The sequence below is a fragment of the Capra hircus genome, chromosome 17 (genome assembly GCF_001704415.2).
Source record: "Capra hircus breed San Clemente chromosome 17, ASM170441v1, whole genome shotgun sequence".
NCBI classification, from domain to species: Eukaryota; Metazoa; Chordata; class Mammalia; order Artiodactyla; family Bovidae; genus Capra; species Capra hircus.
In genome coordinates, this window is record NC_030824.1 from 22,910 (window position 1) to 45,586 (window position 22,677).

Here is a 22,677-nt window from a genome sequence, read left to right on the forward strand (position 1 = left end):
TGTTATCAAGGGGCAAAATGGGGGGCCCTGATGCCCAAATGGGTGGAGGGGCCAGTCCTCACTGCAAACAGATGACCTCACTCACTGATGGGGATGAGACCAGATTGGATGCTGTTACCTTGTGGTCCTGGAAAGGTTTTAGGCCTGAATCCCTCCTTGAGCGCTTCAACCACTCATTTACCTCCAACCCACAAACATTCCCTGAGCCCCTTTGGGAAGCAGGACATCCATGCTGGCAGGAGGAGTGAGTGCAGGGACAGCTGGGACAGGGAGCCAAGGGTAGGACCTCCAAGCTGTAGCTTTTAACAAGTTCTCAGTGGTGGTCAAAGCTATGGTTTTTCTAGTAGTCAAGTATGGATGTGAGAGTTAGACCATAAAGAAGGCTGAGGGCTGAAGAATTGATGCTTTTGAATTGTGCTGAAGAAGACTCTTGAGAGTCCCTTGGACTGCAAGGAGATCAAACCAGTCAATCCTAAAGGAAGTCAACCCTCAATATTCACTGGGAAGGACTGCTGCGGAAACTGAAGCTCCAGTACTTTGGCCACCTGGTGAGAAGAGCTGACTCATTAGAAAAGACCCTGATACTGGGAAAGATTGAAGGCAGGAAGAGAAGGAGATGACAGGGGACTAGATGGTTGGATGGCATCACTGACTCAGTGGGCATGAATCTGAGCAAGCTCCAGGAGATGGTGAAGGACAGGAAAGCCTGGCATTCCACAGTCGCGAAGAGTTGGACACAGCTGAGCCACTGAACAACAGCGGTGGCCAGGTAAACACGGTGGGCTCAGTAGGCTCAGGCACATTCCTTAGGAAACTTATTAACCAGGCAGACTGCAAATCAGTTTGGTATTTCATTGGTGCACAAGAATGATCAAAGCTTTAAGGGGGCAGGGAAAGTATCGCCCAGAGATGTGAACTCTGCATCTGGAAGAAAGCTGAAAAGGAGACTTCCATGCCACAGCTCCACCCCCCACCCCAACCCCACCCCCGAGTCCTCTGCAAAGCAAAAGCATGATATGGGCTTTAGATTGGCGGCAGGGGCCGGGGCAGTAACAAGATTCTATTCATTCCATTTCCAGAAGCAGAGGCTGCATTTCTGGGTTTGCCATTTGGCATGTGGATCTTACAAGGTACACAGCTACAGAGAATTCTCAGCAAGACTCACAAGAGACGATGGGAGTCTTGCAATGCCCAGGGAAGGGCCCTGAAGCCCAGGCTGAGGACAGGAATGTCAGGTCAGCAGAGTCTGCAGGAAGGCCTAGGCTGGACCAGTTGCCTGCTGCTCCCCACCAGCCTGAACAGGGGCACGAAGAGGAGCGACTCCAAGAAGCCCTCCACCCTGATTCCAGCAGCCAAATATAAGACATGAAACACAGCCCCTGAGGACAGGAACATCCCACCTCCCAGGTTCCCTTAAGGTCCCCACCTCATAAACCAACCTGCTGTCCAGAGTGACCCAGAATGCCAGGGGGTGTGGGTGGGGGAAGGCAGTGGCAAAGCGAAGTAGAGAAGTCAGGTTTGAGACAAAGCTCTCTTCATTTATTTGCTGTGAGGATGGGGAGGAGAACCACTCGGAGGTGCCAGCAGCTGGTGTCCACCAGGCTCTCACTGCCAGGAGGCCTCTCTGGAAGGGCTGTCAGCTCAGAGGCCCTGGATGCCCTACACGCCAATCATAAAAAGGTCATGACTGTCCCCTTCTTGCCAATCTGCCAGCGCTCCAAGGGGAAAAAGCGGATCATTATCCTTCAGGAGATGGAGAGAAAGATGTCATCAGCTCCTTGGCTAACGCCTTACATTCTAACACCCCCCAGCCAGACATACCCACTGTGGGCTCCAAGGAGCCTGCCTTAGCCCCACCAGGCATTCTGCAAGCCTGTCTCACCCCATGAACACTCTCCCCGAACCCCGGACAGGGCAGTGGGCATGTCAGGGGTGGAATGGTGGCTGCACACCGTCATCACCCACCCGGGACAGACAGGCAGCCTCTGTGGTCACTGTATGTGGGTTCACGGGGAGCCTTCTCTCTCTCAAACTGCAGGCCCCCAGGAACACACATGTGCAGTATCCCAGCCCCTGCTTTTGCAAAGCCTGGCTCAAGGGGTCCAGGCATAACCACCTCCCTCCCCACATTATCTGTGGAGTGAGTGAATGAGCTCCTCTCCCAGAAGTGACAGGAAGTTCCTTGTGCAGAAACAGGATACTTGGGATAACCTAGGGCCGAGGAGGTATCTGTGACAACCTCAGTCGTCCCGTCCCGTCTGTAAATGGCATAACGGAGCTATCTCCACTGTGGGATGAGATGTCCCCATAATGGGATGGCATGTCCACATGGGGGCTATAGACAGAGGCACAAAACTTCTAAGGATCAAATGGGGTCATGCATGTGAATTACCTATCAAATCTCTGGTATGTGGTAAATTACAGTTGCTTATCATTGTTAGAATTCTTATGGCTCCCCAGATTAAGGACCAGGTCTAAGCACCCCCAGAAGTGACCATTCTTCACCCACTCTTTCTGGGCCAACAAAGGCTCCATTCTGAAAGGTTCTTTCAAGATTCTTATGCAGTTAGTTCTTCATAGGCATAGACTCGGCTTGGGAATATTTTTCACCCAAGAAGATACCATGACCTTGCCACGGAATCCCAGGTTTGGGAGCCACGGGGCCTTCTTATTAGAAGCCGACTCATTAGATAAGACCCTAATGCTGGGAAAGATTGAAGGCAGGAGAAGGGGATGACAGAGGACTAGATGATTGGATGGCATCACCAGCTCAATGGACATGACTTTGAGCAAGCTCCAGGAGATGGTGAAGGGCCTGGAAGCCTGGTGTGCTGCAGTCCATGGGGTTGAAAAGAGTTGGGCACAACTAAATGACTGGAAAACAATCACTGACGGCTTCTTGGGAACCATCTGATCCATGCCTCTCTATTCAGAGAAGAGGTTACAAACCAGACATGGTTTAATTCCAGGTTTGTTTGGATTCCCCCACCTGCATGGGACCCAAAGGTCACAGCCTCAGGACAGACCCAGAATTCCTCCGGTCCAGCTTAGAGAAGTTCTAGAAGATTACTCCTGTTTTCCCAACATATGGAAAAACCTGAGGGCAGATGATAAGTGGCTTTGGTTCTGCCGGGGTAGCAACATTCTGCCCTGTCAGGTGCCAAGGCAGGTACAGTAGTGTCGTCCCATGCAGTGCCCCCAGGAGTGGTGAAAGGGGAGCCTTCCCATTTCACAGATGGAAACACGGAGGTCCAAGAGGCCATACCTTGCCCAGGTGTCACAGGAAGCACTGCAGAGCCAGGAATTCATTCAATTCCACTACCACTCTCAGGGTGGGCCATCCACCGGCCCATGGGGTCAAGGGCCCAGGCGGCACCAGATCCTTCTTGTCCAGCGTGAGGAATTAATTTTCCCCCCAAACTTAGGAGGGGCCTGAGGTGGGATCCCGGCCCCCAGTGGCACAGCAGTCCCAAGAGGGTCCTCTCCCTGCCCCCCCTACGCACCGGTCCTCGGCCAGGTCCAGCTCCTTGGTGAGGAACTCGAAGAAGCGCGCGCTGTGGCCGCGGTTCTCCTCGGCCGTCCCCACCACACCGATGGAGGAGACGAGCAGCTGGGCGCTGGGCTCCGCCGAGCCGTTCACCACCATGGCCAGGCCGGACCGCACCGTCACGTTCACGCGCTGCGGGGACACGGGAGTTTAGCCTGAAGCCGGCGTTAGGCGGGGATCGTGCTGAGGACCTGGGGAGCGCGGGGTGAGGGAGCGCGGGGTGCAGACGCGCGAGCTCCACGAGGGTCAGGGCTGGGGGCACGGGTCGGGGTCCTTGGAGGTCACTTCGGGGTCACGGCTGGCCAAGCCAACACGGAGCACGTGTTGCTGACGGGGTCGCAGGGCCCTGGAGTGCGGAAGGACGGAGTTGGCGGCGGGCGGGCGCGGAAGAGTCGGGGTCACGCTGGGGAAGCGGGGTCGCAGACAGAGCCCGACCCCGGTCCACCAGCCTCCTCCCCGCCCCGTGCTCCCCAGCGCAGGCTCACGTCCTCAGGCTTGCTCAGGATGGCGGCAGTGGCCGCGCAGAGCCGCTTCTCCAGCCCCGCGGGCACGCGGCCGGCGGGCAAGCTCGTGTCCAGCTCTACGAACGGCATGTCCAGCGGGAAGGGTGCGAACGGTCGCCGGGGAGAAACCAGGCGCAGGGTCCGGGTCTGTGTTCCTGAGGGTCGGGCCACGGGGAGCGGGGGCGGAGCGCCACGGAAACCTGCTCTCCTCATTGGCTGGACAGAAACTCAGCGCCCCCTGATTGGCTGTCTGGGCTACATCCCCCCGGGTCTCAGCAGAGAGCCGCCGCCAGGGCTGGCGCTGATTTCCGGAAGTGTGGTAGCCAGGCCCCTCCTTGTGACCCCGCCCCCAACGAGGTATTGGCCGTGCCGAGCCCCGCCCACACACCAGGCCCCGCCCGCGCCCCGCTCCCGCAGTGCTGGCCGCGGTTTCCTGTCCCCTGTGGCTTTCCAGCGCTTTGGCTAATATTTAGGTGGAGGTCTGAACACGCCCAAATACACACACCCGGAGGGGCTATCCCCAGGCTCCACGCTAACAATGCTACATCGTCACGGAGTATTAAAATTTTTTTGAATGAGTTGTCTCTGCGTCGGGCAACTCACGTTCGACGTGCTAAAACGCTCTTCTTTTGATCAGACCAGGTGAAGCCTGGGTGCTCGAGTGGGGCTGGGCAGAGACCCTCGGGCTCACTGCATCCCTGCCTGGTACCCACGGACAAAAACACCCTTGTCGCTTCTTGTGCCTGTGGCAACCTTGCCTCACGGTGAAGGATCGCCCACCAGGGGGTGGTGATAGCCAGCCAAAGCCCTGGTCGAATTACCAGCAATGTTTACGCGACCCTGTATTTTTTAGAGGTGAAACAAAAGCTGTTATTGAGCATGTGGATGTCTGTTGATGTGGCCAAACGTGGTACTTTCATCAGCGTTGGAAAGCTGTTAGAACTGTAAATAGCAAAGGTCGTTGAACTTACGTGGGAGTATATGAACGATTCCAACTACATACCTAAAACTTTATGTAAGTGGGCATATTAAAGCACTCACCCTTTGTCCTTTAGCCTCAGGGCAGAAACCAGGGAAAATTTTCAAACAAGAGAGGGCCAGGGTCACTTTTGTGTTTACTGGAGCTCTTTCCAGAGTTCACATGGAAGTCAGCGTGCAAGGGGTAAGGGTGAAGTTAGCGGACGGACAGAGGAAGGCATGCGGGGCTGGCGTGTGGAGAGCACTGTGGCCCGGACTCTGAGCGGGAGCCGTGTTTTGGCCCACAGCCGAGGGGAGGGAGCGCCATCTCTTAGAGTGCCGTGCCAGGCTCGCCGGGACTCACTACAAGAACAGTTGCGCTAAGGGCTTCAGCCTCTCCTTCACCGCAGTGTCTGCTGGAGGCAGGTCCTTGGCCTTCATGAGGACCGCGTGGGCCTCTCGGAAGAGGTCCTCCCCCACCGCAGCTTCCACGCGCTGGCGCCATGCGGCCAGCTTAGGCCGGCTTTTGAAGATGTCACAGCCGGCACTGACGGGCTGCAGGAGAGGGAGCTGACTGGAGGCGGGAGGTGCCCAGGGAAGCAGAAGGCCGCCCCTGGCCTAGGGATCCCCTGGGTGGATTTCCCCGCCCCTGCCACTAGAGGAAACACCAGGAAACTGCTCAATATCCCTGTAGAGTGGGGTTTTAGGCCCCTTTTTACAGATGAGGACCCTGAGGCTCAGAGGGGACGTGACCCACCCAGGGCCCCCAGCCAGAAAGAGCAATGTGAGCTGGTGCACGGGCTCCCTCCCAGGGTACCCCACTGCTCAGCAGCCCCCCTGCCCCACAGCACTCACATGCATCAGCTCTGTGATGGCCACCAAGTCCGCCACTGAGATGTGGGGCCCGGCCAGGAAGTCCTGGTCCTTCAGGAACTTGTCCTCAAGCAGCTGCAGGCACCGGTCCAGCTCGGCCAGAGTGTTTGCCAGTGTCTCAGGGGGCACCCGTTGGCCCAGGAACACGGGGAACATCATCTGGCAGGCAGAGAGAGGGCTCAGCATCTGCCTAGGGCCCGGCCTGGTTCCGGCTCTCATCCTGTTGGCCAGCCATCCTACGCATTTCTCCTCACTCCCGTTACCCCTTCCCACCCACGGCCACCACCAGCCCGGGCCTCATCGCTGACTCACGCATGGCCAGCCTCCACCTCTCCCTGGGTCCTCACATCAGGCAGCCAGGGGATCCCTCTGCAATCCCAGTCTGCCTGTAGCTTCTCCCTGCATAAAGCCTGCCATGACTCCCCACTGCCCCCTGCCCGCAAAGGTCTCAACACACAGCAGCAGCCATCCTCTCCCACGCTCCCACCACCCCCGACTCCACCCCAGGCCTCTCAGATGGGAGTCTGTGGGAATGGGCCTGCAGATCCCTCTAGGATGTGCTTCAGGTGTATGCTCCTAATCAGTGCACCTGGGTGGGGTCAGCCTCTGCATTGCCAAGCTCCCAGATGACCGTCTTGCTCGCGGCCCATGGACCACACTCAATAGCAAAGATCTACACTCACTCTCCTCAGCTTCTCTCCATTCGGCCCTCAAATGCACCAGGCTGCCTCCCCAGCCACAGCCTTTATTGTCATTGTTGAGTCCCTAAGTCGTGTCCAAGTCTTTTATGACCCCATGGGCTGTAGGCAGCGGCCAGGTTCCTCTGTCCATGGGATTTCCCAGGCAAGATTGTAAGAGTGGGTTCCCCTTTCCTCCTCCAGGGGATCTTCCCGACCCAGGGATTGAACCCGAGTCTCCTGCACTGGCCGGCAGATTCTTTACCACTGAGCCACCAGGGAAGCCCATGGCTTTTAAAGCTATGGAAACTTTCTTTGGGCCAAATGGGCCCCAAGATGGAACTCCCTGGCGGCGCGGTGCTAGGACTGCAAGCCGTCAGTGCGCTGCTGAGGGCCCAGGCGCAGTGCTCAGCCCCTCACACACACAGGATGACCGCTGGGTACTGGGCGCTGATCACGGCTCAGGGCTCATGGCAAAGGCCTCTGCACATTTGATAAGCAGAAACGGTATCTGCATGCTCCTTTCATGCGCATTTGCTTGGTTTTTACCGAAGTTAAATGTTTTCACCCACTTACTGCCCCTTTCTCTCTGTCCTTCAGCTACATCTCAGCTGGTTTCCTCTGCCCGTTTTTCTCCTGTCTTTGTCTGATGCGCTTCTAAGAACATCTTAAATATCAAGAATGTTACTTCTTTCTAACATATATTTGCCAAGATTTTCCGCAGTGTTTTTTTTTTTTTTTGCTGGCTTTAATTCTCTCTTTTTTTTTCCCCTTCTTCTACAGATTTCACCGCATAAAATTGATGAGTCTTTTCTTTAAGCCTCTCACTGTTATTAGGCTTATCAGTCTTTGCATACCCAGAAATTAGATCAACATTTAGTGACTATCTCATTTCTTCCTACTTCGAGGTTTGTCACTTAGCATCTCTCCATCTGAAAAGGACGTGTGTGGCAAAGCGAGGGCTTGATGCTTTTCCCACAAGAGGCAACATTCCTAAGCAGTGACATGTGCAGGGAAGCAGAGGGTTCATTTCCAGCAACTCGGGAATCAAGACCTGAGGGCGGGCGGCGTTCCTGGTGGCTCAGGAAAGCCCTGGTTTAGTATCCACCTGCCAGTGTAGGGGAGGACACGGCTTCCACCCCCAGTCCCGGAAGACTCCACGTGCCTCGGGGCCGTTCAGCCTGCGAGCCGTGAGTCCTGGAGCCCGTGCCCCCGAGTCTGCTCCCAGCAAGGAAGATCTAGCGGAGCCGAAAACAACTCACAATAAATGTGTTTTTGATAAGACACCTTGAGGGAGTCGTTCCCGGGCTCTGTGCCTCAGTTTCCTCTCTGGGAAACAAGTCCGTTGCCCTGGAGCCTCTCTGGCATTCTAGGATTTAGTGTTCTCAGCTTTGACAGAGAGCCTGGCCCCTTGATCATCCTGGAGGGCTCCCTGCCCCAGGGCTCACCTTCTGCCACATGGCCCGGGTGCAGCTCATCCGGAGGGCCGTGTGCTGCCACGACAGGTACTCGTCCACGCGGGCTCGGGCCTGCAGGTCTTGGGGGTACCAGTGGTCAGGGGCCTCGTACTTGCGGGCCAGATACAGCAGGATGGCCACACTGGGGGACACGGGGGGTGCAGAGGACATGCCCCAGTCACTCATCAGCCGTTCCACAGGGACCAGGCCCTGGGTAAGGCCTGGCCCTGACCTCACACGTCTTTCCCTAGATCCTGTGGGTGGAGCATCTCAGCATCTTCCTGGTTCTGGTACACAAGCAGGAATGCGAGGCCCAGAGGGGTCAGGTGACAGCCAGGGCCATACAGGTCTACACTGGGCTGTCTAGCATCTCCGGCACCGAGGGGAAAACAAAGAGTCGTGGGGCTGCAGAGGGCTCCAGTGCCATCCCCCCAGTCTCCGGAGCTCAGGCAGTGCCAGGAGAGACCTGGCACCTCTGCCCACTTCAAGCCACTCTCCACCCCTTGGGCCGGAACAGGGACTTGGGACATGCAAGCCATGAGCCAAGCCATCAACAGTGGACACACAGATGGGCGACAGGTGCGGCCCAGGGGCCCTTTACCTCTCAGCCAAGGTGAAGTCCCCATCCTTCAGGGCTGGCACCTTCCTCAGGGGGTTCACCTGGACAAAGTCATCGCTGTGGTTCTGGCCTGTGGCGTGACCGGTGAGGCAGGTGGGGAGAACTGTGAGGCCTCTAAGATCTCTGTTGACTCCCACCCCAACAACCAGCCACCAACTTTCTGGGGTCCCTGTCCTGGTGGGGCATCAGGAAAGAGAAGGCCACTCCACTGGTCAGGGGGTGACATCCCCTGGGCCCACCAGAGGTTCCTGTTCCCGTGTCCACCTGCTCTGGACCTGGGCCAAGGAGCATCCCAACTTGGGCTTGGGCAGAGTGACGGGAGGGTGGGTTTCTGCAGCCGCAAACCCCCAGCCCCGGTCAACTCCATCCCTGCATCAGGCCCTCCAGCCCCCTCCCTGGGCTCTAGGCTTGTCCCCTGCAGAGCCCCACCTCTCTGTGCTAACTGGGTGACCTGTCCACACACCTGTTCCCAGATCTGAGCAAACCTCACTCGCACCAGCCATGCCTGAGCTGCTCAGCCACTCAGCCTCCTGCAGGTCGCTCCTCTTTCCTTCCTGTGCCAAACCTTCCAGACTCCTTCCCCACCAGGGCCCCCCGGTCTGGCTCACTTCTGCATACTTCAGGCCTTCCACCACCACTACCAGCTCAGGCCCGTGTGGAGGGGACGCCAAGTAGTGAGTGTGAAGCCGGAGGCTTTAGCGGAGCGGGGCTCCAGCCTGGTCACAGGACCCTAGCCTGGTCACAAGACCACCTGCGGGCCTTTCTGCTCCTTCTCCCTTGTGGGCAGGATCACCACGATCTGTTCTCCCTCCAGAAACAGCCTCTGTGCTCGGCCCTCATCCCAAGGATCACTGAGAAGGCAGAGCAAGGTGGCACCAAAGCAGTAGGTGGCTCGGGCTGGGGCGCCGGAGGCAGAAGGCGGGCAGACTCAGCCAAGCACGGTGTCACTCCCAGCCTGCCCCGAGGGGCTCTGAATCCAGAGCCCCTGCTAAGGTCCGGTGACAGCCCTGCTCCCTCCGCGGGATTCTGCCCAAGTGGAGGGGACCTAGGCGGGCGCAGGTAGGAGTAAAGCGGAGGCCAGATACAGGTGAACAATCTTCTGGGCAGTCACTCATGGGAGCTGCCGCTGCTGAGAACCAGGAGGCTGCGTGACTGTTTTCTCCGAGCCGTGGTATGGAGAGCCGTCTCTCCACTTTCCTCCACTTCTTCGCCCCGCCCCAACCCCGGCCGCACCCGGCACTGCTATGTACCTGCTCTGTCCCCCCTTAACCTGGGTGTGAAGAATGGTTGGTATTCACTAGGCAAGGGAACGACGGACAATACACAACCGATGGCCGAAGCCACGGTTTCCGACGGGAGTCTGTCTGCGCCGGCCTCCCGACTCGGGGGCCACAGGGACACCCAGCTCCCGGGCCTGCTTGCTTGTCCGGCCCACCTTTGAGCAGGTCCACGGTGCGCAGCTCGAAGGGGATGCGGTTCTTCTTGGCGAAGATGTAGACGGCGCGGCAGGGCTGGGACAGCAGGTCCAGGTAGAGCTCCAGGCCCATGGCGGGGGCGGGAACGGCGGGCAGGACCCACGACAGGAACGGCGGCGGGCAGGTTCCACCGGTCACCCAGCCGAGGGATGTGCGCAGCTCCTGGTACCCGAGCCCGGCCACACCCTACCCGCCCATTGGACGGCGCCGGAGAACTTTGGGCCAATCAGCGGCGGCCTCGCTCTCCCGCCTTCCCTCTGCGGGGTTCTGAGCTGGGCTCCGTTTCCTGCCCGGCAGGGTTCAAGGAGACAGACTCTGTGTCTCTCCGCCGTGTCAGTCCCCTCACCTGAACAGCAGTGTCTAACCTGCGTCAAATGGAACGGGACGGGAGGGGTACTGGGGGAACGAGATCAAGGGCGCTTCCAGAGCAGCCACTCAGTGAATTTAGGGTCAAAGGGTTAGCCCAGGCCACCTCCCTCCTCAGAGCGGGGGCTGAAAGAGGAGGGACGTCAGAGTCCCCAGAACACAAACAGAGGAGTGAAAGATGCCGCAGCCTCCCGGGGGCCCACGGCCCAGGGTGGAGGCGGGGGAGGCCGTGTGGTCCTCCGCACCCGGCAAAGACCGGATCACCACCTCAGGAAGCCGCCCCTCACCGAGCTTCCTTACGCTCCCGGCTAGTTTTCGCCTCCCTCCTGCAAAACAGAGCCTCGTGAGACCCATCTATGAGGTTTGCGGGTGGGCCCGGAGTCTTCCCACTTCCTTTGTAGGGCCAAACCCCTCCAACCTCAAGCCTGGGGCTCCTGAGGTCTTTGGCTGTGATGCCTTCATCCTCTAAGCAAGTCTCCCAGGTGAAAAAACCCGTGTCCCCAGGGACTTCAGGCTTCCCTGGTAGCTCAGTTGGTAAAGAGTCTGCCTGCAATGCAGGAGACCCCAGTTCAATTCTGGGTTGGGAAGGTCCCCTGGAAAAGGGATAGGCTACCCACTCCAGTATTAGGCTTCCCTGGGGCTCAGCTGGTAAAGAATCTGCTTGCAATGGCAGAGACCTGGGTTCAGTCCCTGGATTGGGAAGATCCCCTGGAGAAGGCAAAGGCTACCCACTCCAGTATTCTGGCCAGGAAAATTCCATGGGCTAGTCCATGGGGCCGCAAAGAGTCGGACGCGACTGAGTGGCCTTCACTTCACTTCACTTCCAGGGGCTTCCCCAGTGGTCCAGCGGCTAAGACTCTTTGCTCTCAAGGCAGGGCACCCAGGTTGGATTCCTGATCACAGAACTAGATCCCACATACCACAACTGAAGATCTTGCGAGCTGCAATTAAGACTTGTGAGTGCCTGTGCTGGTCGGGTCTGACTTTTTGAGACCCCCATGGACTGTGTAGCCCGAGAGGCTCCTCTGTCCATGGGATTTTCCTGACAAGAATACTGGAGCGGGTTGCCATTTCCTCCTCCAGTGGCTCTTCCTGACCCAGGGACTGAGCCCACCTCTCCTGTATTGCAGACCTACTAAGACCTAGGGCAGCCAAATAAATAACTTAAAAAAAAAAAAAAAAAAAACTATTCCCAAACCTATTCCCAAACCCAAGATTCAGAGAAAGCCCAACTGGGGGAAAGAAAAAAAAAACCAAACAAACCTTGAGAATAGCTTGGCCTTCCTGGGCCCTTGGCTCCCAGTTTAAGAAAGATCTATCCCTTCAGGAGAGAACTTTCTCCACGTTGGATGGGGCCATGTTCTCCACCCCCTCCAGGGGACTGACCTCCACCATAACTCACGTTTGGCCGGACTACTGCGATATCCAATCTCCCTGCTTCCTCCCTGGCCACCCTCCAGTCCAACCCCCACCACCAGTCAGAATGTTTTTCTAAAATGCAATCTGAGCATTCCGTTCCTGTTCAGGTTCTGCAGCTCCGAGGTGTGGCAATTCAGGCCCCACTTGACCGAGTCCTGACCGGGGGAGCTGCTGTTTGACGTCTCCTCCCACCACCCTCTCAGGGTCGGTGCAGGACTCGTGATTCACAATGCTTGGTGCTGAAAGGATGACTGGCCCTGCGAAGAGAGTGTTGGCGACTCTGCACCCAGCACACCTGGAGACCTGCTACCTCTACTGTCCTCGTCGAAGAACCAGTGGAGGGCAGAGCATTTGTTAATTTCACTCTGGACAACCGGTCTGCGGAAAGCTAATCCACCGGGCCTGCGCAGCCGGCTGTCTCTCAAAGAGAGGCCAAAACCGCGGCCAGGACAGATGGAAGGTCAAATAAAGCACACCTCAGAGTTAGAAGCAAAGGCTCAGGCTGAGCCCAGGTTTATTTCCCAGACTGGAAAGAAAATGCAGATGAAAGGAGACGAGGTCTGGGTGTGCCATTCTCCTTGTGGCTCTGCAGCCCCAGCGACAGATGGGTGGGAACCTGGCCCCAGGAGCAGAGGACTCAGGCAGGCAAGGCATGCTTGTTCTCCAGGTCTGCCTCCCAAGGGACAGCAGAAATGAAGCTGCTCCGCGAGCTGCCAAGGGCAGAGCAGAGGCGCAGCTCCCTGGGTCACTGGATCATGGCCAGCACTTTGGGCAGCATCTTCTGCTTCAAGGTGGGGTCTGCAGGCTGAGAGTCCTTGGCCTTCAGGATGACCTCATGGGCCTCCTGGAAGAGGGCCTCCCCCACCGCTGCCTCCACGCGCTGGCGCCACGCAGCCAGCTTGGGTCGGCCTTTGAAGACTTGGCAGCCGGCACCCACGGGCTGTAGGGAGAGGGGGGCGGGATGGGTGACCACATATCGCAACACCAACCTGGTCTGGAGGCCATGGAACTCCAGAAGGTCTCTCCACAGGGTCCCACAGCCAGGGGCATGGTGTAAGCAGGACTTCAGCGCCACCCAGGACCCCCCTGCCTCATCCTCCCCCCAACCACCCACAGCACTCACATGCATCAGCTCCGTGATGGCTACCAGGTCAGCCAGAGAGATGTGCGGCCCGGTGAGAAAGGCTTTGTCCTGGAGGAACTTGCCCTCAAGCACCTGCAGGGCCATATCCAACTCTGCCAGTGTGGCCGCCAGCGTCTCAGGAGAGACCAGCTCACCCAGGAAAACAGGGAGCATCACCTGATGGGCAGGCAGGCAGAGTGGGGGCTTAGGGGCCGGCATTCCTACCTGACCTCCAGGGCAGCACCTGAGACTTTAGATGTAAATGGTCCTTAAATATAACTATAAGGTCTTTAACTATAAAGGACCATCAGAGGGTAATTCTGATTTATTCATGTCAGGAAACGCTATAGAGTAGTTAGAAAAAAACGCATTACATCCGCCTGCACCACCGTGGGAGAATGCAAACTGCAGAATGACCTGAGAGCATTTATATCAAACTGTAAGCACTCAAAGCGAAGCGCTGGTTTTGGGCTGCACATAAATGTGAGAATGTACAAGGTCATGAACTGAAAGGACTTGAACCAGATCTCAAGGGGCAGGCAGCGGGGGCGGACTTCAGGAAGGGAACAGGCAACAAAGAGGTCGGTTGGTTTTTGTTCCCTAATGTTTCTTTTCTTATATATATCAAAAATGATAGAAGACACAACAATGAAACTGGTGACCCAGAATTAAAGATATACTTTCAGAAAGGAGGAGGGCACCTCTGAGAAGAACACGGAAAACCCACCATGATGACGCTAGAAAGAAAATAACCTTGTGTGTGTGTGTGTTTTTTTTAAGTCATAAAAGAATACAAAACTTTAAACGAAAAAGGAAAAATAAAAGAAAGTACAAAAAGTAGAAAAGAATAAAGCCTAAACCTGCCTGTCTGATATGGAAACCACCAGCCACAAGAGGTTCCCGGGCTCCTAAAATATGACTGGTCTTACATGAAATGTGCCGTGAAATGTAAAATACACACCAGGAAACAGACACGCATCGATGGAAGGGACAGCGAGCCCAGAAATAAACCCACACGCTTCTGGCCAACTAATCCACCACAAAGGACACAGGAATATACAAGGGAGAAAAGACCGTCTCTTCCATCCGTGGTGCAGAGAGGACTGGGCAGCTACATGAAAAATGAAATTAGAGCATTCTCTAAGACCATAGAGATAAACTCAAAATGAACTAAAGACCAGAAACAGTAAAACTCCTGGCAGAAAACATGGGCGGAAGCCCTGAGGGGCACTCAGGCGTCACCGTTGATGGACACCGGTGTTGCCGCCACATTCTGGCTACTGTGAATGACGCTGTTGTGAACGTGGCTACAAGCATCTCTTTGAGATCCCGCTTTCAGTTATTCTGGGTATCCGCCCAGAAGTGGAACTGCTGGGTCATATGGCAATTGCATTTTTAATTTTCTTGAGGAACCACCATGCATTGTCCACAGAAGCTATTCCCATTTCCATTCCCATCAAGAGCACACGGGAGTTTCGATTTCTTCTTATCCTCCCTAACACTTGTTACTTTGCTTATCTGTCTATCTGTCTGGGCTTCCCACGTGGTGCAGGGGTGAAAGAAGCCACCTGCTAATGCAAGAGACAGGTTCGACCCGGAGTCAGGAAGGAGGAGGGAATGGCAACCCACTCCAGCCTGGAGAATCCCATGGATGGAGGAGCCTGGTGGGCTACAGTTCACGGGGTCACAAAGAGTCAGACACGACCGAGCAAGCAATCCTTGACCTATCTATCTATCTGTAACAGCCATCCCAGCAGGGAGGAAGTGGTATTTCATTATAGACATTAAAAAAAAATATTTACTGAATTTATTACAATACTGCTTCTGTTCTGTGTTTTGGTTTTTTGGCCGCAAACCATACTGGATCTTAGCGCCCCAACCAGAGATTGAACCTGCCCTCCCCTCCTGCACTGGATGGCCAAGTCCTAAACACTGGACCTCAGGGAGGTCCCCTCATTATAGTTTTAATTTGCATTTTCCTAAGGATTAGTGATACTGAACATATTTTCACGTCTTTATTAGCCAAAATCATACCACTGATACTCTGAGGATTTTGGGTTAAGTAAAATATATTCAACTGGTTCTTTTTACTTTTTAATTATGGCTACTGGAAAATTTTAAACTACATATGTGTCTCACTCTTTACTTTTGGGCAGCACTGGACAAAATGAGCTAAATTCCAGAGGGCATGAACCCTCCCAAGGTAAGCCATGTTCATCCCTGGGGTCCAAGCAGGTCGGGGTGCAAGCCTGCCATCTGTCTGGGAGTTTTCTGATGAAGCAGCCACGTGGGGGACTTAGGGCAGGGCTGAGAAGCAGAGCGATCTCTTGCTTGTAGTTGGAGCTTAGATTCCAAATCCTTGCTGGAGGAAAATGAGCAACCTGATTCCACCCTCAAGACATTTCTGAAACCAGAGATAAACTGAACTGTAACTGAAGCCACATCCCAGCCCCAATCCTGACTAGCTGGAAGAGACGAACCTCCCACCGAGGATGCTTGATAGAAGAAAGTGCAAGCCCCGAGTCAGGCATTTATTGTGCACTCTGTGTCCACTCTCCTTTTATATAACACGTAGCACACAGTAAGAAATTACTGTGTGAAGAAATAAGAAATTATAAGACAAGTAAAGAAAGAGGAAAATGTAGGTGTTCCCTGGTGACCTAGCGGTTAGGATTCAATGTCACTGATGTGGCCCAGGTTCAATCCCTGGTCAGGAAACTGAGATCCCATAAGCTTCATGGTGTGGCCAAAATATAAAAGAAAAAAAGAAAAAGAGGAAAATGTGACCCCTAATCCAGATGGCAAAAGACAACCAATAGAAACAAACCCACAGAAAACCCAGAGGCTGAAATTAGCTAACAAAAACTTTAAAGTAACTACTATAAGAATCAATACGTTAAAGAATTGAGAAGAAAAGATAGACCAAGTGGGTGAGCAGATGTTGAATTTCACCAGAGAATGGGAACTCTAAAAAAGAACCACATGGAACTCTAGAACTGAAAAAAACACTTATTTCAAATACAAAGAATGTACTAGACGGGCTCAATGGCAGCTTGGGCAAACAGAGGAAGGAACTGGGAAGTCAAAGCCAGGTCAACAGAAGCTACTTAAACTGAAAGGAAGAATGTGAGGTTGCCGTGCCCTTGCGGGGCGATGCCCTCACCGGCCCCCCTCCCCGGGGAGAGCACCTCACCTTATGCCACAGGGCTCGGAGGCAGTTTCTCCGCAGGGCTGTGTGCTGCCAGGCCAGGTACTCGTCCACACGGGCACAGGCCTGCGGGTCCTGAGGGTACCAGTGGTCGGGGACCTTATACTTGCGGGCCAGGTAGAGCAGGATGGCCACGCTGCGGGCGAGGGGAGGACGTGTTGGAGGGCGGCGGGCAGGGGGCCCACTGAGCCGGGGCTTGATACAGAGTCCCTTCCTGAATATTCCTGACCACGCACCAAGCTATTTTCTCCGTTTCCAGAACCGGAAGCCAGGCTTTAGAACAAGGATGGGGCTTGCCCAGGGCACACAGGCGCTGGAGGCTGAGCTGAGAGTCTCCCTGAGGCTAACAGGCAAGCTCCTATCACCGGGCTAAATTCCGCGGTGAGTCCTGCCACAAGTTCGGAGCACAGTTTCTGACGGGAGGACCAGAGAGAGCTTCCTGGAGGAGTCAGCACCAAAGCAAAGCATTGCAGAAGCTCAATTGCCTCCAGTTCCTTCCAGCCTGCATCCACTCTCACCATCCCACATTCAGACCCCCAGGAGGCCTGACGCTCCAAAAAGGCTTTCCTGCCATCCCTTCATCGTTTGTCGTCCCTCTGTCCTCCCTGAAGCATCCTGCCGGAAACACAGGAGGGTGTGGGAGCTGTGGGATCTTGGACAAGCGGGACAGACAAGACTCCTGCAGCCCCCCTCCTGCCCTGGGTTAGCTGGGCTGCCTTGGTGTTGGGATGGCAGGGCTGACCCGGAAGGACAGTGAATGTGGGAATTCGGGGCCACTGGGAAGGCCTTCAGGAACTCAGGGTACCCCAGGGGCTGGGCACCCCAGCCAAAGGAGCAGAAAACCTCTGTATCTGCCCCCGGACCAAGCTCCCTACTGGGAATCCTGCTTCCACACCGAGCTAAACAGCTCACTTTTTTTTTTTCCTCCTTTTGTTCCCAGCAGGGGAGTTCCGAGGAAGACGAGGGTCCCTGCTGTGACGGCAAATGTCCATGTGACTGGTGGTCCTCCCAGGGAAGGGCAGCCCAGAGATGGGACCGCCGGGAGACTTCAGTACAAGTTTGGCCAGGGGGCAGCCCTTTGGGAGATGAACCGCCCTGCCCTGCCTTGCCCCCCTGCCCGGGAACCCCCCCTCACCAACCACCACATGACTCGTAAGGTGCCTGCTTTCCCAACCATCTCTGTGAACTGAAACTGTGGGCAGGCAGGAGCCAGGAGTCCAGCCCTGACTCTCTGCGGGATATTGGACCGAGGGCCCTTCACCTCAGAGGGACAAGATGGTTCCAGCGGGGTCTGCCAGCAACCTTGGGGCCCCAGTTACCTCTCGGTCAAGACGAAGTCCCCGTCCTTCAAGACTGGCACCTTCTGCAGGGGGTTCACCTGGGCAAAGGCATCGCTGAGGTGCTGGCCTGCGGAGAGCCCAGTGTGGTGCATAGTGGGGAGGAAAATGCCCCGCCCTGCCTGGCTGTGTCCACCTGTTGCACCCACCCCCCTCAAAAGGCCCCAACCACAATTTCATGGCCCTTCTCCAGCCCCTGGCCGCTCTTGGTGTGGGAAAGGCTGGGGGTGGGGGGGGCTGCTGTGGAAGAAGTGGGAGGTTCTGCCAGCTGGTGCAAAAGAGAGCTCGACACCCCTTGCCAAGTTCCTGTGGGCACAACCTCCCCCACTAGGAGCCCCCCTAAAACAGAGCTTAAGGAGCTCCATCCAGGGCAGGGCCTGTCCTTGCTCAGGCCCGCAGACTCCCACCCTCTGCCTTTTCACCATCGCCAGCATCACTGGCTCCCGCATGGGGTCTGGGGGTGTCCCAGCTGCAGGGACTGGGAGACTGGCCCTCTCGATGCCACTTTCCCTGTGGACCCTAAGGATAGGTTCCCAAACACAGACAAGTGGCCTCTTCCTAGCGTCCACTTGAAAAGTGAAAGTTGCTCAATCGTGTCCGGCTCTTTGTGACCCCATGGACTACACAGTAGCCAGAATACTGGAGTCGGTAGCCCTTGCCTTCTCCAGGGGATCTTCCCAACCAAGGGTTCAAACCCAGGTCTCCCGAATTGCAGGCGGATTCTTTATGAGCTGAGCCACCAGGGAAGCCCAGGAATACTGGAGTGCATAGCCTATCCCTTCTCCAGGGGATCTTCCTGACCCAGGAATCAAACCGAGCTCTCCCGCATTGCAGGCGGATTTCTCACCAACTGAGCTATGAGGGGGTGTCCATTTACTTGCAGCCAACTTCCCCTGGACCCTCTGTGTCCCCTTGCTCACTCCGCCCTGGGCACCAGGAACAGAGCTGGCCCTGTTCTCAGGGTCCCACTGAAGCTCCCCGGAAAGGTGCAGCCCAGAGTCCCCTGGGACCCTGGCCTCTGCTTGAGCTTGAGTGAGTGATTTTGGCCCCTTCAGATGCAGCCAGAGAGAAACTTCTGGGGGCACGGGTCATCACTGCTGCCCCTGCTCAACAGCTTCCAGGGGCTCCCCAGAACCCCAGGAGCAGGCAAAGCTGCTCAAAGCCATCTGCTGTCCCCCACGGCCTCACCTCTCCAGCCTCTCCCCTCCCTTCCCCGCCCCCCACTTCAGACTGTCCCTTCACCCGGACCCTCCCCTCCTCTCCTGGCGAAACACACCTCCTGCAGTACCCTCTGTGGGACAGCCTGGCTGGGACGCCTCTTTGTGCCCACTCCGTCTCCCCTACCCCACACTCTGCAGAGGTGACCGCTGGGCAAGCCAGGGGGCCAGTCCCCTGAGGAGGCTGGACGAGATGGTGATTCAGGCCTCGGGACAGGCTGGCACAAAGGCAGAACCGCAGGCGAGCCTCACCCAGCTGGGTGAGCTGGGTGGAAGGCTCAGCCCTGAAGAGTTGCCTGACTTGTTCTGTGCGCCAACCACACGCCCCCACCCCCCGCCCCGCACTAGCAACACAGGAGCACTGCCTTCCCTACCCTCAGCTGCCCTGGCATGCCAGCTGTGCCCTTGGGACTCTGGGGATCTGCCAGAGAAAGTACAAAGTGTGCAGGGCTCATCAATGCCCCCCCTCCGGCCCCCCGCAGTCCCCCTCCTGCTCTCCGCATCCCCAGCGCCGGGTGCACCTTCTGAGAACGAGTGAGACAGAGGATAAGGTAGGCGCAGGCAAAGCAGGAGGAGGAAGGAAGGGGGGGCGGGGGGCCCCCCAGGGCAGCGGGGCCAGAGCATGAGCAGCTGGGCCCTGCCTCGCCCGCCAAGCGGCCCGCGTTCCTTTCCTCCTGCCCCTGTCTCTTCACCCAGCCCCTGTCCCTATGCCTAGTGGCGGCCCCGGTTCGCCAGGTTCCTCCATTCCTCATGCGCCGCGCCCCCCCATCCCCGCCCCGGCTCTTTTACTCTGCTTAACTGAGCCCTCCACTCCTCGTCGTTCATTCCAGGGACCCAGCCACGTCTGGGGATCCCCGAATCTCCGATCTTCCTGGTGGCCGGCCGCAGGCCGGGTGAGGCTCGGGAGGCGCTGCCCTGAGCAGCGTTTGACCTCCCCTCCCCACCCCCACCTCTCGCTCCCGCAAACCCCGGCCGGGCGTCCACCTTCGCGCAGGTCCACGGTGCGCAGCTCGAAGGGGATGCGGTTCTTCTTGGCGAAGATGTAGACGGCGCGGCAGGGCTGGGACAGCAGGTCCAGGTAGAGCTCCAGGCCCATGGCGGGGGCGGACCGGCCTCGCCACGCAGGGGACACGGGACTCAGCGGCCCGGGGCCGCCACCGCAGAGCCGCGCTCGGCCCGCCCCCCACGCGCCGCTCCCCATAGGCGCTCGGGCCGCACGCTCGGGTCCAATCGCCGGCGCCCGGCGGGTCTGCGGGGCGGCGGCTCCGGAAGGTCCCCCTGGGGGAGGCGGGCCGGTCACAGAGCAGAGCATCGTCAGGGCTCGTGCCGGCTGCGGCGTGTCAGAAGATCCTGCCTCAGGGGTGAAGACATCGAAAGGGGTCCAGAAAGTCCGACTCCAGCATCCACGATCTTGGCCCCAAGGGGCAGACATACGCGCCATCAAGAGGCAAGTTCAGTTCAGTCGCTCAGTCGTGTCCGACTCTGTGACCCCATGGACTGCAGCACACCAGGCCTCCCTGTCCATCAACCAACTCCTGGAGCTTACTCAAACTCATGTCCATCAAGTCGGTGATGCCATCCAACCACCTCAACCTCTGTCATCCCCTTCTCCTCCTGCCCTCAATGTTTCTCAGCATCAGGGTCTTTTCCAAGGAGTCAGTTCTTCACATCAGGTGGCCAAAGTATTGGAGTTTCAGCTTCAGCACCAGTCCTTCCAATGAACACTCAGGCCTGATATGACCAAGAGGCAAAGCCTCAGCATGCACTCCCTTGCCCCAGCGCACCCCTGGAATTTGACACAGGTCTTCCTGCCCCCAGCACAGTGCCTCCGTCTCATTCTCTGAGTGTGTTTCTTCCTCCTCTGGGCCTCTGTTTCTCCATCTTTGAAAATGATGGGAAAGGTCCAGCAAGCCTGATTCTGGGCAGATATCCAAAGAAAATGAAAACAGGATCTCCAAGAGACAGACACCTCCAACCCCATGTTCACTGTGGCCAAGCTAGAGTAACAACCTAAGTGTCGGTTAAGGGGTGAGTGGATGGAGCAAATCTGGAGATTACTCACGGACGCGTATTGAGATGGAGAAGGAAGATGGCAGCCCACTTCAGGATTCCTGCCTGGAGAATCCCCACGGAGAGAGGAGTCTGGCGGGCTGCAGTCCACGGGGTCGCAGAGTCGGGCGTGACTGCGTGGCTGAGCACACACACGTATCGAGGACTCTTGTACTCAGCTTTAAGAAAGGAAATCTTGTCATTTGCAACAACATGGATGGACCTGGAGGTTATTATGCTAAGTGAAAGGTCAGACACAAAAAGGCAAATACTGCCTGATCTTACTTGTGTGGAATCTTAAAAAGTGGGACTCTTATAAGCAGGGGTTAAAACGGTGGTTACCAGGGGCTGGGGTGAGACAGGGTATGCCAACACACTGGTTAGAGGGTAGAAGGCTTTGAGTACCCAAGATGAATAAGTTATGGAGCGTGGTGACTATAGTTAACAGGACCGCGTGGCACACGTGCAATTTGCTGAGTAGTGCTTAATTATTCTTACCAGGAACAACAAAAAAATGGTACCTGTCTACTGAGAAAAGCACAACCTGAATGCTGGGAGTGAAGTTTGATCCAGGGTCTTGCGGAGAACGGCAGCCTTTTCAAAAATCCTTTTTTTTTTTTTTGATTCGCTGATCTTCTCTCGTTTTTCTATCCTCTGTCTCCACTCAAATCTTTTTTATTTCTTTTCTCCTGTTGGCTATAGGTTTAGATTGCCTTTCTTTTTCTACTTCCTCCAGGTGTAAGTTAGGTTGTTGATTTGAGATCTGTATGCTGCTGCTGCTGCTAAGTCGCTTCAGTCGTGTCCGACTCTGTGCGACCCCAGAGATGGCAGTCCACCAGGCCCCTCCGTCCCCGGGACTCTCCAGGCAAGAACGCTGGAATGGGTTGCCATTTCCTTCTCCAATGCATGAAAGCGAAAAGTGAAAGTGAAGTTGCTCAGTCGTGTCTGACTCTTAGCAACCCCATGGACTGCAGCCCACCAGGCTCCTCCGTCCATGGGATTCTCCAGGCAAGAGTGCTGGAGCGGGTGAGACCTGTATGCGTTCACAGCTATTCAGTGGCCTCTCAGCCCTGTTTCCTGCCGTAAGTTTGGGTCTGCTGTGTGTTTAATTCTTTAAGGTACTTTCTAATTTCCCTTGTGATTTCTTCTTTGATTCATTGGTTGTTTAAATGCATTTTTAAAAGCATTTCATTTCCTAGTTGTCCTTCTGTTATTGACTTCTCATTGCATTCCACGGTGTTCAGAAGACACGCATCATATGATTTCAGTCAGCTTAAATTTCTCGGGATTTATTTTATGACCTCACCCAGGGTCTGTCCTGAAGAATACTGCATGTGCTGTCTAGAAGATCATGCATTTTATGTTGCGGGTGCTGTGTGCTGTGTGTAGCCGGCAGGCCGATGGGTTTATTTTTTTAAAACTATATTACTTACTTGGCTGCAGCAAGATTAATATTTATTGCTTAGTTGCAGCAAGTGGGATCTCCGATCTTCATTGTGGCATGAGGGGTCTTTAGTCTGGGCAAGCAAACTCTTAGTTGCGGCACGTGGGATCTAGGTCCCTGGCCAGGGATTGAACCTGGGTTCCCTGTGTCAGGAGCATGGAGTCTTAGCCACGGGGCCACCAGGGAAGTTCCCCGATAATGTCAGAATGTGGCTCAAACCTCCATTTCCTGCAGGATCCCTGATCTCGTTATTCTATCCATTAGTGAAGGTGATCACTAAGGTCATCAGCTGTCGCACTGACAGTTTACTCGTGTGTAACCTTTCACCTTCCAGTTCTTTTTGGAAGCTGGGGGGACTTGCGACTGCCACCCAGCCCCAGGCGCATCTCGGGCTCGGGAGCCACGG

At 56.0% G+C, this 22,677-nt stretch overlaps 3 protein-coding genes across 5 annotated transcripts; all 3 read right to left on the bottom strand.

The window, feature by feature from the left end:
• LOC102181889 (D-dopachrome decarboxylase) lies at nt 1,513-4,387 on the bottom strand. Of its 2 annotated transcripts, none has more exons than XM_018060895.1 (3): nt 4,033-4,387; nt 3,504-3,679; nt 1,513-1,743 (listed from the first exon to the last, which is right to left on the bottom strand). In XM_018060895.1, exons 1-3 carry the CDS (start codon nt 4,261-4,263, stop codon nt 1,671-1,673), a joined length of 480 nt encoding a protein of 159 aa, XP_017916384.1. In that variant the 5' UTR covers nt 4,264-4,387; the 3' UTR covers nt 1,513-1,670. The 2 variants fall into 2 exon arrangements, with proteins under 2 accessions (XP_017916384.1, XP_017916383.1); XM_018060894.1 differs by having other exon boundaries at nt 1,513-1,659; nt 4,033-4,369.
• Nucleotides 5,147-10,547, bottom strand: LOC102178383 (glutathione S-transferase theta-1). The gene is made up of 5 exons (XM_005691743.3): nt 10,069-10,547; nt 8,616-8,703; nt 8,006-8,156; nt 5,863-6,039; nt 5,147-5,562 (listed from the first exon to the last, which is right to left on the bottom strand). Exons 1-5 carry the CDS (start codon nt 10,178-10,180, stop codon nt 5,371-5,373), a joined length of 720 nt encoding a protein of 239 aa, XP_005691800.3. The 5' UTR covers nt 10,181-10,547; the 3' UTR covers nt 5,147-5,370.
• On the bottom strand, nt 12,377-19,993 carry LOC108637838 (glutathione S-transferase theta-1). 2 transcript variants are annotated; one of them, XM_018060892.1, is made up of 5 exons: nt 19,763-19,971; nt 17,544-17,631; nt 16,210-16,360; nt 13,017-13,193; nt 12,377-12,833 (listed from the first exon to the last, which is right to left on the bottom strand). In XM_018060892.1, the coding sequence occupies exons 1-5, from the start codon at nt 19,872-19,874 to the stop codon at nt 12,639-12,641; spliced, it is 723 nt and encodes a 240-aa protein (XP_017916381.1). In that variant the 5' UTR covers nt 19,875-19,971; the 3' UTR covers nt 12,377-12,638. The 2 variants fall into 2 exon arrangements, with proteins under 2 accessions (XP_017916381.1, XP_017916382.1); XM_018060893.1 differs by lacking the exons at nt 13,017-13,193; nt 16,210-16,360; nt 17,544-17,631 and having other exon boundaries at nt 12,727-12,833; nt 19,763-19,993.